Here is a 14420-nt window from a genome sequence, read left to right as displayed (position 1 = left end):
ATGTGAACAAAAACTCAATCAGTAGTAGAGGAATGGGGTCATCTGTGCCTTAGGTCCATGGAAGGAAGGTTCAAGAGTAGTAAATAGTACCAGGAAATAGACAATCAGAATTAGAGGAACTTGTAAGCAAGAAAGAACATTAAAATAGCAAAATCCACTTGGATGAGTCAAGTTGTTTCCCCAAGTATCCTGAAGTAGAAAACAGATATTGGATATTTCAAACAATAAGTAGGCAGTGGCACCACCTACAATGGAGATCAAATAACGCAGGATTTGGGATTCACTCATTCATATCAAAGGCCAAAAGGAAGAAAACATATTTTTCTGCATTTCCAAAAGACACGAGAAAGCTGATAAATCATAATAGATGATGTTACTGGAAGTGCTAAATAGAAAGGGTGCACATTATTACATACATGTTAGATTAGATAAACTCAAATAAACTTGTTAGACATGGTCATCCTCTGATAACAACATGCTGACTAGCCCTAATTAATCCTTGACTCTCCAAGCGGTGATAAAATTTGTTCCGCAGAGCTCTTTCCAGAAGTTACCTTACTACTGATGTTAAACTCAATGGCCTTATCCTCACTATTCTTCTTGAATAATTGTACCATATTATTGTCTTCCAATCATCTCTCCAGTGCACAAAGAAGATTTGAAAATCAAGGTCTTCGCATCCTCTTTCCTTTCCTCCCAACCTAGGAGATATCTTATCTGGAACTGGGGTTTTACTAAATTTAAGCTCACTCGTTAACATTTGCTCCCACTCAACATTACTTTATTCACGTTTATCACAAGTGCCCTCCTTGGTTACTATACAGACACAATTCTTCTTGACAGTGATTACATTAATTCAATAAACATTTAAAACCTCACCATCTTGTTCCACGCAAATTATGTCTTCCACGTTTTTCTCTCTGTATTTTGTCTTTTCCATTATCATTATTTCAATCCTGTATATTTCTAAACGTATGTTCCTGTCTCTAACATGTATTCTTTTCCAATTTACAATATTTCTTTCACCTTTTATATTGCTCAAGAAACAAAAGGAGTCATAAAACACCTTCCCTGGCTATAGATGAAGATCAGATTTTAAAAAACGATCTGAAACTTAAAAGGGGAATAAATGCAACAGTATTCAAAGTTGAATTGAGCACAAGTTAGAAAAAAGCCAAGGACAAGGGCAAGTGAGTGGAAAACAACAATAATGACAATAGTTGGAAGGGAGACTGGAAAGACTTTGCATTTCTTTTATGTCTGTAGGGTAGGAAAATGTTGCTTGCCTCTGAACTCAGGACAAAGCAAGATATTACAGCAGAATAATTTGATTGTCTGAGCATTGAACCATTTAAATCATTTTCAATTTTCAGTAGTACTTGTAAAATTAGCTGTAATAATAAGGTTGGGAAACATGATGTTCCAGCTTAAATTTTGTGTTTACAATCTACAGAACTATCCTAATATGTCACATAAACAGAAATTGCAGGAGATACTCAGCAGGTATGGTTGCTTCTAAAAGGAGAGTCACCGGACCTAAAACATTGATTTCTTTCCACACTTATTGCCAGATTTGGCCAGTTTTCCCAGAAATTTCTGGTTTTGTTTCAGATTTCCAGTATCCACAGTTCTTTGATTTTTTTTATCCTAATGTATTCCTATTTTGGACACGGAAACCAGAATGCAACGAAACACTCAACATAGGACAGGATTGAGTGCAGTTACTGCCAAACTTACAAAAACAGAGCAGGGCAGAGTCAGCCTTCTGAGGGCAATGATATTAGATTTTTGTGACAAGAAGGAAGCAGGATTAGAGTCAGCGTTCATGAGATGTCGGCAGAATGGGATGGTGCTAGTCACGATCTTGGTGCAAAGAACCCTAAAACTGAATACACCAATGGATAAATAGACTGACAATATACTCTAGGTTGTACATTAAGTTAAATCTCCAGAGTTGTAGTTATTACCAAGTTATATGGAAAATCATCAAGTATATTACAAACAGATTCAGGGAAGAAAAACTGACCTAGTGGACCTGTACGTGCAAATACAGTTCAACAAGGGATTTGCATTTTTACAGCTCCTTCATAAACTCAGGAAATCCCAAAGCACTTTACAAACAATTAAGTACTCTATTCAAGTGTAGTCATTGCGGTAATTTAGAAACCACAACAGCCAATTTGTTCACAGCAAAATCCCATAACAGTAACGTGAAAATGATCATATAATCTGTAAGTTATATTATTTGATGGATATACATTAGCCAGCACACCATGCAGAAATCCCAAACACTCCTTCGAATAATTCTATGGGATCTTTTACATCATTTGAATTAGCACATCATCCTTAGTTTCAATTCCAGTCTAATATCTGGTACCCAACACCTCCTGATGCTGCATTAAACTGTCAACTATTAGATTGTATGCTCATGTCATGAGTGGAGTTGAACATACAACCTACTAAGTTAGACGTGAGAATGCCACCACAGATATGGCTTTGGATATTTGAGATTGTAAGATAATTCCTATGCAGTAAGGTGCAAAATGTGAAATTGCATTAGATCCCCTCAGTATTTCTGTTGATTTTACACAAGTTCAACTGTAATCTCTTGGAATCTTTTTACAAAAGAAAAATATTAGGTTTTAGCCTTCTTTGGAAAATGCCTACACAGTGATAAGGAGCCCTTATGAGTAATCATTATCAGGATGGATGATGAAAGAAAATGTTAGACTTTTTTAATTTGAACATTCTACCCTCCCATTCCCTAGTCTTACTCTTCAGTTACATGCCAAGGGAGTTGGCCTCCAGTAGGGCAGAGGTTGGTTCCTGCAGAAGGAGGAGTGCATTCAGGCCATAGAAACAAACAAACAAACTCCTTGCAGATCAGGTAATTTAAAATATCAATTGTCTCCTTTACGTGGAATCAAATTCAGTTTTGATGGGTGCAACAGGGACCAAAATCCACGCAAAGTGATACAAATAATTGTCAGTGTAAAGCACCTGCATTTTGCCATAATATCCAACAGGACCAAGCATTGGAGGGACTGCGAGAATCACAGCTCTTAGATTTACAGGTTAGAAATATAATGAATGGAACACCCAGGCACCATGTTACAATCAAGAAAAATCTAGAATATATAGTAGATAAATCTGATATTTGATGTGCTTTGCTGCTGATAAAGACAGGACGTTGAGTTTTCACAGGCTAATTTGCAAATCTTGGTAGTTTGTACTGCTATGGTGTAAGACAGCATTCAGATTGGAATTTCACTCAATACATCACAGACAATCACTACCTTATACAAAGATTATTATTGATCTTGAGAGAGATAGAGAGACCGCTAAGAAGTTAGAGGTGCTTGTTGAAAAAGGTCTGACAAAGCTGGACATGTGTAATGTAATCAGTATGTTGCAATAATAAGGGCCTTCATGCATATGTAAAGCTCTGTACTTTGTTCACAGAGACTATTGTTACAAGAAGAAAACAAGGTTTAATAGGATGAGGGGAACCAGTAAACACATGCTAGAAGATGAATCCAATCCTCCCTTTGGTGAAGTCAACTAATCTCCCTGAATTTGTTCTTCTTTATTGTGTACATCATAAACTCACATTCCTCTCTTTAAATCTCGCAGCTCAAATGTTCCTTACCCATTCTACCAGCTCTGGCTTGCTAGTGCTTTTTTAATAATGGAGTGTCACTAACACTATGCAGTGGAAAATTCCCACTTCTCAGCTCCATAATGATTGTTCAGGACTTGAGCTTGGTCAGCAGCAACATTGGCTACCTGGTCAAATGAACACAAAATTCAAGACGTGACAGCATCTCTTATTTGATAAGGATGCTGTTGCAATAAAGATGGGCTAAATTGGCCAGGTATAAATTTCTGGTAAGGTACATTTTATTTTCTAAATTATGTATTTCAATGAATGTTTTTCTCTTAGATCACAAAGAAATTTTTTTTAGTTTAAAATTAAAATGCTAGAAGTTAGAATTCACTGTATAAGTAGGAAAGTCAATCACAATGGCTCAGCCAGAAAAGGGCAGCTGTGCAATAACATTACCAGAAAAGGCTACTGAAAACTATCAGTTTGAAACAAATATGTTTTTAGGAAGGGGCTTCAGGGATATTGTGAGAAAGCCAAAAGATGGCTTTAATCTCTGATGAGAGGTGGAAGCGACTATCAATTTTCCCTCATGGGTGTCAGTGGCAATACAGCTTACCTGCCAATTGCAGTGCTGGCCAATTCTCATTTCCAATGGTAATTCCACAAAATTTCTGTACCTGTGATGGAGAAGAAAGCTTCCCAACATGTTCAGGGTTTGGACTTAGTTATACTTTGCTGCTTCTAAATGAAATGTCATGTTATAATGTATTTATATAAAATATACGTTTCCTTAAATTTTGCAATCTTGGAGGAAAACAGTATAATACTGAAAAATAACAGAAATGTTATCTTGTTTCTGTACATTTCCTTTTGTTTAAGAACTTACATTACTCATTTTAGTTAATTTATTCTTAACCAGTAAAGTGATTACAAATAGTTTATCTGGAAAGTATCTCTTTGCATGTGCTGCCTGAGTCAAGTATTCCAACATTCCCTTGTTTTTTAAGTCAAATTTCCACAGAATGTTGCTTTCATGTTATTTTGATCTTAGACATTTCATTGTCTTTTAATCTTGGTCTAATTTGATATTTAGCACAAAACTGATCAACAACAAAAAAAGAAATTTCACCTGTCAACAGTTTTAAGTTTCAGGACAATTATTCCCTATTCAGTTGGCTTGAAGAAAACTTTTTTTGATTTTAAAAAAAAACGCCTGTCACGTTATTCCCTACCTTTTTAGTCAAAAACGTACAGAAGCAAATCACCGACCTTAAAAGAAATAAAATATAAGGTGAACAAAAATTTGACTATCATGTGGGCAGTCTGGTATGGTGTTATTCGTCTCTAGTTTTCTTTTGCTTCCCCCTTAGGTGGGTCGTTAAATTCACCTATGCAAATAACAGGTACATTATACCTGCAGCTGAGCGGTCGTGATTGTGATATCGATGAAAGTATTGCAGTTTAATTTTACGCACCAACATTTTTCAAAAGCAAGCCAGTTAGGCTGCTGGTCATCATCACCTCTCACACCCCGTTTGGGGGTTCCACTGATTAGTCTGCAGGAAAACACTTTGTGCAGTCAGATTGTCAGCACCGTCGCTGACTCTCTCTGAACGCCCTCTTGCCAACGCACACGAGCGAAAAATATCAGGCCACTAATTCAGTGACTTCTCTTCAGATATAGTTAGCTCAGTTTTTTGGTGCGATTGACCATCTGAATCGGAATGTCGGGAGAAAACTGCCGGCACGCCGTCCAAACAAATGAAAAAAAAAAGGCAAATCGATTGGAGATCAGCAAAGGCGTTAAGAGTCAAGTAGTCCAGCGGCAGTGGGGGGATATTGAAAACGTACTGATCTGATCAAGTGAAGGAGGGCACCTGCGAGGTCCCCACATTCCCATGTTTTGTTGAATATTCCGCGTACCTGTTCAACTCAAACCGGCCTGTGCTAACGCGGTATATTCAGAAAGCCTAACCTGTCAATTCGGGGTGTTTCAATGGACAGAGATAAACAATTGCTTGCGCTGCCAGTGTACAAAATATCAGTCATCAAACCGACATTTGACTCAATTAGTTACCAACAAGCTTTGTTGCTGGAAAGGACGAAGTTGAAACCGTAGAGCGTCGTGAGCGCAGCTTAAATCAGCTGGAGACTTTGAAACGTTTGGAGTTTGAAGTCAGAAACGCCAGGTGATGGGAGCAGTTAGCGCGGTGCACACATTGCCCGGAGTTCAGCAGCGGACTCCGAGAGAGCGTCTCTCGCCCAAACCCTCCCCCCCCCAATCCCTGCTGCAACCCACAGGCACAAACACGGAAACAGGTACATACGTCTCGGAATTTATTCCAGTGTCCCGGCTCCTTGTCATACTGCGAGATAGTAGTCAGCCATTGTTTATCATCCAGAAAATTGCCGCTGTCCGACGTCGCCCGTTGCCTGCCTTCTGTTTGCAGGAAGGCTACAACAACAACACATATCAGGACCTTTATCATCTGTGAAAGAGAGACAGAAAGGAATATGGGGGGGGGTGCAGGGAGGAAGACAGTGTAAGTAAAAGGGAGTAAAGCAACGCGCGAGAACAAGTTGAAAGCCTGCTGTTTAAATTCCCAGCATGTGTGTGTGTGTGTGAGAGAGAGAGAACTGGATACCCTCGCTCTTTGCTTTCCGCTGCAGCTCCCTTCTCCCTCCGCACGCGACTGGCTCGAGCGCCGGGACTCCAGGCGGCGAGGGCGCGCGCCGGGCACGAGCGCAGTGCGCGCTCGCTCGTTCCAACCCTGGCCGGGAGCGCTTCCCCCCCTCCCCAGGCTGGTGGTGGTGGTGGTTAAGGCGAAGGTGAGGGCGTGTGCACCTTCAGGGAAACGAGCGCAGCCGCCGCGTGAAAGGGCCAACGCTGTCGTGACTAATCAATGTGGACACGCCAAGTGATGGACTTCCCACTGATCACATTTATCCCTCCTCCCCACGGACATTTGTTTCTTCTTGTCTCAATTCTGACTTGAAAAGTTAACACAGATACTGCCTGAGCCCGGGTATCCCACTATTTCTTACAGATTTCTGAGGTGTTTTTATTTTGTTTGTTTGTTTGTTTTCTGAATTTAATTTGCCAGTAAGTAGTTTGATTTCACTTAAAGCCCGATTTACGTGAGCAGCGACATGAGCAAAAAAGAATGAGGTTGGTGAACCTCTCGCAGGTTTTTTTTTAAAAATGATTCGATTCTTGTCCTTGCTAATTCATTTGGCTCCGGGGTGTTACTTTTGTTCCCTTCTAGCAGACACGTGTGTGGATGCACAAAGCGACTTCAGGACTTTGTTGAGGCAAAGATAAAAGGTTTTGGTAGCTTCTTCCCCTCCCTCCCTCCCTCCCTCTAATAGTTCAAAACTCATGGTATTAAAGAAAAGCAAAGCAAAAAGTTGTGAAAATGCGTGTCCACCGATCCCCGTCGGAAGTAAGCTTGTCCGAGTTTTCCCCTTAGGATATGTCTGGTCAATTCTGTGTAATCAGATTCAAAAGCCTTTTCATTCTATCGTCCTCGCGAATGACCAAACTGTTAGCAATTCGCAGCGCCCTCATACTCCTCTCAAATAATAACCATTAACGTTTTACTGTAGGATTTAATGCTCACGGTTGGTGCTGCAGTTGCTATTATTATGATTGCGTTATGAATGATTTGCTAAATAAAACATGCAGTTCAATTTAATTGCAACAGTGACAACTGCTCTGGTTAACTGTTTCGCAGACTCACACGTCTCCGACCACCGGCGGCGCCTGACCCCCTTTTCCTCGGCCAACAAATGACAGTCTCCCGAAGCAAAAAGCCTCTGGAGCTATCCGAGAACCCGAGCTGGGCAAAACCAGCAGAAATGGAAGGGATTTTTCGTCATTCCCAAGTTATCCAAATGTAAAAGTTGAAGTATCATAAAATCTATTTCTGTTCATTGATGTGAGGACATTTAAACAGTTCATCAATGTAATGACTATTATCCTATTTGATCTAAAGGTTATAAGTATTGTGACAGTGACATGGTCGTTGGTAGCTTTTGAAACAACAATATTTCTTGCTTGTGCCTTATCTGATCCCCGGAGCGTGGGTTTCCGCTTTCTGATAATACTCATGCGTACCTGTTAGATAAATGGAGGATACATATTACACATGAAAACCATAGGGACAGCGAGGTGGCTAAAATCTTTGCTGGCTTCTCGAACACAATCAATAGCTCTAGTTACAGCCCTTTGTCAACGCCAGGAATCCATTACAGGCGCTTGAGTGCAGGGAGTTCAGTGGAAATAATTAATAATTCAAGGAGCTTGTCCCAGAAAGGGATTTAATGTGATCTTAAGCAGTGTGATGTACGAAGGCAATAGCGTTAATTACCATATCACAAACTAATTAGACTTGAGTTTCAGGGTTCAGAACTCTACACGGGCTATTTAAAATATAGTGTTGCGCCAACTTAGAAGGGGTGTTGTCTCAGTGAAAATATTTCTAAAGTAAGCTGGAATTCTATGTCAGTGACAAGAAGCATGATTCAAATTGTAAGCACTGACGAACCCTAGCCATGGATTATGCAACGTTGCCGTCAAAGACAACTCCGGCTGCCTGCCGCGATTCGTCGGCGAAACACTGAGCGCGCACCAATCATCTGAAATCAACTCCTGCAACGTTTTCCAGCTGCAAAAGCTAAACAAACACTTTTCAATTTACCTTTCACAAGAGTAATGCAACAAATCAACGCCTGCAACGTGCACATTGTTCAAAATGAACATTAATATTTAATTGGTTTTTTTGATATTGACGGTTGTGTTAGCTTTTGGACACTTTCAGAGACTTAGGTAACTGAACTCGGGCGGGCCAGGAAATTCAGCGAGGACTCCGTTGCCTGATTTCTGAGAAATCTGAATCTCGCACGACACTGAAGTCAAGGTCATGAGCGCCTCCTTGCGGTCTATCAGTATGGCGGCTGCGTTTCCAACCTCATCGGAATTTAACTCGAATTTAGTCGATGGAATGGTTAAATTAATCGTTTTCAAAACGTGCGCAACTAACATGACATACAGAACGCTGTATAGGACTGAATGTTTCGCTGTACAATTACAGGCTCTGTGTGGCGTATGAGTCTACCAGGTTGAGCGTAGACGCACATATAGTGAGAACGTCAAGGAAAAGCTTTTAGAAAATATTCTTGATCCTTTCATAAACATAAATTAATAATTAGAGACCATTTATTAGACATCTTACATCCATTAATCCTTATACAAAGAAATGGTTTTCTGTTGATTAAGGTCTCGGTCTTCAGGAGGATCTGAAAGCATCCGGAAGAGTACGGAATAGATTCGCAGAGGTTTGGAACTTCTCATCTGGACATTTAATACAGGCATTTGAAACCATGAGGGGTCTAGCAGGTAGTGTAAAAGAGATTGTTCTTGATAGTGGCAGAATTCAAAATCTGAGGCTCAGATTTAACGCAACGGGCAAAGGAACCAATGGCAACTTGGGGAAAACTTTCATCACATAAGGAGTGGTTAGGATCTGATGATGTAGTGGAGGCATGCCAACTTAAAATTTCAAATAGAAATTGTATCACTACCTGAAAACGAATGCAGAATAGACAGGGCAGTAAGTAGTACCAGGTGAATTGCTGCTTCAGAGAACCGTCACAATCATGATAGGCTGAATAGTCTTCTGTAGCCGTTTTATGATTCCATTAGATTCACTACAGTGTGGAAAACAGGCCCTTCAGCCCAGCAAGTCCACACCGACCCTCCAAAGAGCAACCCACCCAGACCCATTCCCTTACATTCACCCCTGACTAATGCACCTAACACTATGGGCAATTTAGCATGGCAATTCACCTAACCTGCACATCTTTGGATCATGGGAGGAAACCCACATAGACAACGTGCAAACTCCCGAGGCAGGAATTGAACCCAGGTCCCTAGCACTATCAAACAGCAGTGCTAACCACTGAGCCACCATGCTGCCCCAAATCCTATCACATGAATAGTTTTAAAGGGTGTTGAAGTTTGGGAAATTGAGAAACAAGCTGATCTGTTGACTGTGACAAATGCTTCTGAATGATTTTCATATGTCATTATCTATTGACAACATTGGTGAGCTACATACAGATATAGTGATTATAGGCATGTGATGTGGTGACAACAGATATTTGGCTTAAAAAAGGGCAAGACTGGGTATTCAGTATTCTTAGATATATGGTGCTCTAAGAAGAGAAAGGAAGAAGGGTAACAGTATTGATTACAGAGAATGTTGAAGTTCTAGAGAGAGAGACAAGGGGTCAAGGATAGAATCTAGTTGATTCAGGTGAAGAAGCAATCAAGATGCCTTTACACTACTGGATGTCTTCTATAAGTCATGAACATAGAGTCAGAGAGTTGTACAGCACGGAAACAGATCTTTCAGTCCAACTCACCCATGCTGACCAGATATCCTCACCTAATCTAGTCTCATGCCCAGGGGAAAACAGCCCCAGCCTTTTCAGCGTCTCCCTTAAATCCTCCAACCCTGGCAACATCCTTGTAAATCTTTTCTGAGCCCTTTCAAGTTTCACAACATCTTTAAGATAGGAGGGAGACCAGAATGTGGGGAAATTTTTTTAAAAAGGAACAAATTTGCAGATAAACACAGAATAGTGCAAGAACTATAGAATGGAAATAGGGGGAATTCAATTATCCCAATGTACACTGAGATAATAGTGTGAAGGGAAGAGAGTGATAAGCATTTTTTAAGTGTGTTCAGGAGAATTTTCTTGAACAGTACATTTCCCTTATATTGAGAGAGGAGACTTTGTTGATATGGTTTTAAGCAATAAATTAGGTCATTTTCTCAATTAAGGAACTGTGATTATTGTATTATAAGTTTTAGGTTAGCTATGGAAAAGGAGAAGAAGCAATCTGGAGAAACAGTATCAAATTGGAAGTGATCCAATTTCAATGGCCTAAGACCAGATCCTGTAGTTTAAAAACAGCACAGATCTGGTTTGGGTAAATTGGAATCAATGATTGGCAGGCAGAACTATAATTAGCTGTCTTTAAAGAATAGATGTTTCAACTTCAAATATTTAGAAAAGTACATTCCCATGAGAGGGAAAGTTAAGGCAACCAAAGTCAGAGCTCACTGGATAATGAATGAAATAGAGAGTTGAAATAGAAAAGGGTGTGTTTGACAGATGTCAAATTGCTAGAACAAAGAAAATCCAAGCAAAAAAAGAACTGATTTTTGGAAGGGTCAGCTGGAAAATCTTAAAAAAAGAATATTCTGTAACCATACTATCATAAAACAAGGTAATAAAATCCGATTAGGTTCCAAAAAGGAGCACTACGCATGGAAGCAGAGAGCATTACTGAGGTACTAAATTAGTAATTCATACTTACCTTTCATCAAGGAAGAAATTGTCATCAGACCCATGAGGAAAGAGGAAATAGTTGAGGTACCAGATGGTCCAAAGGAAATGTTGAAACAGAGGGACCATAAAGGCCAGCTATACTTAAAGTTGATAAGAGACCAGGACCACATAACACTCATCTTCAGATGCGTGGAGATTGTGGTGGAATTCACCATAACTTTCCACTTCTTAGGTACTGGGATGGTATCCGTGGACTGGGGAATTGCAAACTGTTATCTTTTTTTCAAACAGTAGAAGAATAAGCCCAGTAACTACAGGCAGTCAGTTGAATTTGTTCTGGGATAGTTTTTAGAAACGTTAATTTGGGACAAAAGTAATAGGTACTTGGACAAGTGTAATTTACTTACTGGAAACTGTATGGAATTATGAAAGACAGATTGTGGTCTCTAGGTGATCAAGTACTGAGGTTTTGATGAGGATAATGCATTTGATATTGTATATATGTGGAATGAAAATGTCATAAAATTGGATAATAAGAAGTGATACAATACTACATAATAGGCTTGTTAACATTGGTGTTCAAACATGCTAGGGAATTGATCCTTTGCCTGCAGCCGTTATGGTGGGGCTATCACCTCCTTCCAGCTTAGATGTTGGTGTCTATCCCCTCTTCCATGTTGTGGGGCATATGGCTGAGTAAAAAGACAATTGCTGGACCTGACGGTGCTCCTAGTGTTTCTGCCCTTGCCCATCATCAAAGGTGCAAAGTGGAGACGCACAAGTTGCTTCTGAAGGTTGACAACAGGAAACTGCAGCTGAAGACAAGTAAAATCCTAGGTAGGTAAAGTATGTTCTAAGAAGTTGGCAATCACCTTCTGCAATGGTGACAGCACTTCCTGAGAGACAAAATGATGTGAACAGCAGCCTCTTAATTTCATGGCTGAAGAAATTCAGATTCACTAATGAAAGCTTCCCCACCTGTCAGTTTCACTGAAGAAATTCTCACAGTGCACAGTCCTCAATGAACCCAAAGAGCAGCTGATGCATCAGAAAACCGAGCTTGAACTTTCACTCCATTGCAATGAGGAAAATTCCTGACTCCCCAAATCAAATTCAGATGAAACTTACTATGTGGCCAGACTTGCACATTGGGATGCAGGGGGTTGTTGGAGTTTAACCTAACACCACCAGATGAGTCGAGATAAATCCAGTTTCGCAAACTGACTCAAGCACGAGTGCTGTCTTGAAGGTCGTTGTCAATGTAACTGTTAAACAGTCACTTAAGCGGATTTTGCATTTAGCAAGATGGAACACAAACTCCAGGAAAGCATGCTTAGATAGTGACATCTTGAAAAATATCCATATTACAGAGGAGGAAGTGCTGGATGTATTGAAACGCATAAAGGTGAAGAAATCCCCAGGACCTGAACAGGTGTACCCTAGAACTCTGTGGAAAGCTAGGAAAGTGATTGCTGGGCCTCTTGCTGAGATATTTGTATCATCAATAGTCACAGGTGAGGTGCCGGAAGATTGGAGGTTGGCTGACGTGGTGCCACTGTTTTAAGAAAGGTGGTAAGAACAAGCCAGGGAACTATAGACCAGTGAGCCTGATGTCTCTGATGGGCACGTTGTTGGAGGGAATCCTGAGGGACAGGATGCACATGTATTTGGAAAGGCAGGGACTAATTAGGGATAGTCAACATGGCTTTGTGCGTGGGCAATCATGTCTCACAAACTTGATTAAGTTTTTTTAAGAAGTAACAAAGAGATTTGATGAGGGCACAGCGGTAGATGTAATCTATATGGACTTCAGTAAGGCGTTCGACAAGGTTCCCCATGGAAGACTGTTAGCAAGGCTCAAAGGTAGACGACAGAGGGTGGTGGTGGAGGGTTGTTTTTCAGACTTTAGGCCTGTGACCAGTGGAGTGCCACAAAGATTGGTGCTGGGTCCTCTACTTTTTGTCATTTACATAAATGATTCGGATGCGAGCATAAGAGGTATAGTTAGTAAATTTGCAGATGACACCAAAATTGGAGATGTAGTGGACAGCGATGAAGGTTACCTCAGATTACAACAGGATTTTGACCAGATGGGCCAATGGGCTGAGAGTGGCAGATGGAGTTTAATTCAGATAAATGCGAGGTGCTGCATTTTGGGAAAGCAAATCTTAGCAGGACTTATACACTTAATGGTAAGGTCCTAGGGAGTGTTGCTGAACAAAGGGACCTTGGAGTGCAGGTTCATAGCTCCTTGAAAGTGGAGTTGCAAGTAGGTAGAATAGTGAAGAAGACATTTGGTATGCTTTCCTTTATTGATCAGAGTATTGAGTCCAGGAGTTGGGAGGTCATGTGTGGCTTTACAGGACATTGGTTAGGCCACTGTTGGAATATTGCATGCAGTTCTGGTCTCCTTCCTATCACAAAGATGTTGTGAAATTCGAAAGGGTTCGGAAAAGATTTACAAGGATGTTGCCAGGTTTGGAGGATTTGAGCTATAGGGAGAGGCTGAACAGGCTGAGGTTGTTTTTCCTGGAGCGTCGGAGGCTGAGGGGTGATCTTATAGAGGTTTACAAAATTATGAGGGGCATGGATAGGGTAAATAGACAAAGTCTTTTCCCTGGGTTGGGGGAGTCTAGAACTAGAGGGCAGAGGTTTAGGGTGAGAGGGGAAAGATATAAAAAAGACCTAAGGGGCAACCTTTTTACACAGAGGGTGGTAAGTGTATGGAATGAGCTGCCAGAGGAAGTGGTGGAGACTGGTACAACTGCAACATTCAAAAGGCATTTGGATGGGTATATGATAGGGAGGGTTTGATGGGATATGGGCCAGGTGCTGGCAGGTTGGGACTAGATTGTGTTGGGATATCTGGTCAGCATGGACAGGCTGGACGAAGGGTCTGTTTCCATGCTGTACATCTCTACGACTGTATGACTCTATGTGAGCCTTTTGTCTTCTGGGCAGTACACACACTTTGACTAGAACAGCACACAGTACTGCAGACAGGCCTCACCAATATCCTGTATAACCTCAACATGGTGCCCCAACTCCTGTACTCACAAGTCTAAGCGATGAAGGCAAGTGTGCTAAATGCCTTCTTAACCACTTTGTCTACCTGTGGTGAAAATTTCAAAGAATTACGTACCTGAACCCCTAGTCCCTCTGCTAGATTGCTATTCTCATGAATAGGAAAGATTTGGAGGGTGAGTGGGCCAAGCACAGGCAGGTATGACTAGTTTAGTTTGGGAATATGGTTAGCATGGACTGGTTGAACTGAAGGGTTTGTTTCCATGTTGTGTGACTTTATGACTCTATGATTCCTGGGCAGCTGAAAAACTTGTGAATGTGAATAATTCATTGAGAAAACTATGGACTCTCGGTGTGATACATTTGTGTCACTCGTTCTCTCTGCATTAAAAACCTGAACCTTGAAAAAACCCAGTTATTTTCTCCTACA

General features: G+C 40.8%; 1 protein-coding gene and 1 long non-coding RNA gene across 4 annotated transcripts in view; one reads left to right on the top strand and one right to left on the bottom strand.

Annotated features, from left to right (window-relative positions):
- spock3 (SPARC (osteonectin), cwcv and kazal like domains proteoglycan 3) overlaps window positions 1-6417 on the bottom strand; it is a 560650-nt gene extending 554233 nt beyond the window's left edge. Inside the window, exons 1-2 of one of the 2 annotated variants that reach the window (XM_043698527.2) lie at window positions 6253-6417; window positions 5935-6096 (exon numbers count right to left, since the gene is read on the bottom strand). In XM_043698527.2, coding sequence (XP_043554462.2) covers window positions 5935-6096 — 162 coding nt within the window. In that variant the 5' untranslated portion in view covers window positions 6253-6417. The remainder of the gene's footprint in view (window positions 1-5934; window positions 6097-6252) is intronic. The other variant, XM_043698526.2, reaches the window with a different exon arrangement.
- Window positions 4495-7540, top strand: LOC122554078 (uncharacterized). Of its 2 annotated transcripts, none has more exons than XR_015752529.1 (2): window positions 4495-5926; window positions 7342-7540. It is a non-coding gene; the product is annotated as an uncharacterized LOC122554078 (long non-coding RNA). The 2 variants fall into 2 exon arrangements; XR_015752527.1 differs by lacking the exon at window positions 4495-5926 and adding an exon at window positions 6003-6150.
- Window positions 7541-14420: the final 6880 nt, after the last annotated feature.

This window comes from Chiloscyllium plagiosum, unplaced genomic scaffold (assembly GCF_037043375.1).
Source record: "Chiloscyllium plagiosum isolate Xiang-an unplaced genomic scaffold, Cpla_swu_hap1 HiC_scaffold_1, whole genome shotgun sequence".
NCBI classification, from domain to species: Eukaryota; Metazoa; Chordata; class Chondrichthyes; order Orectolobiformes; family Hemiscylliidae; genus Chiloscyllium; species Chiloscyllium plagiosum.
The sequence above is the reverse complement of the archived record's forward strand: the minus strand, read 5'-3'. Positions and strand labels throughout refer to the sequence as shown.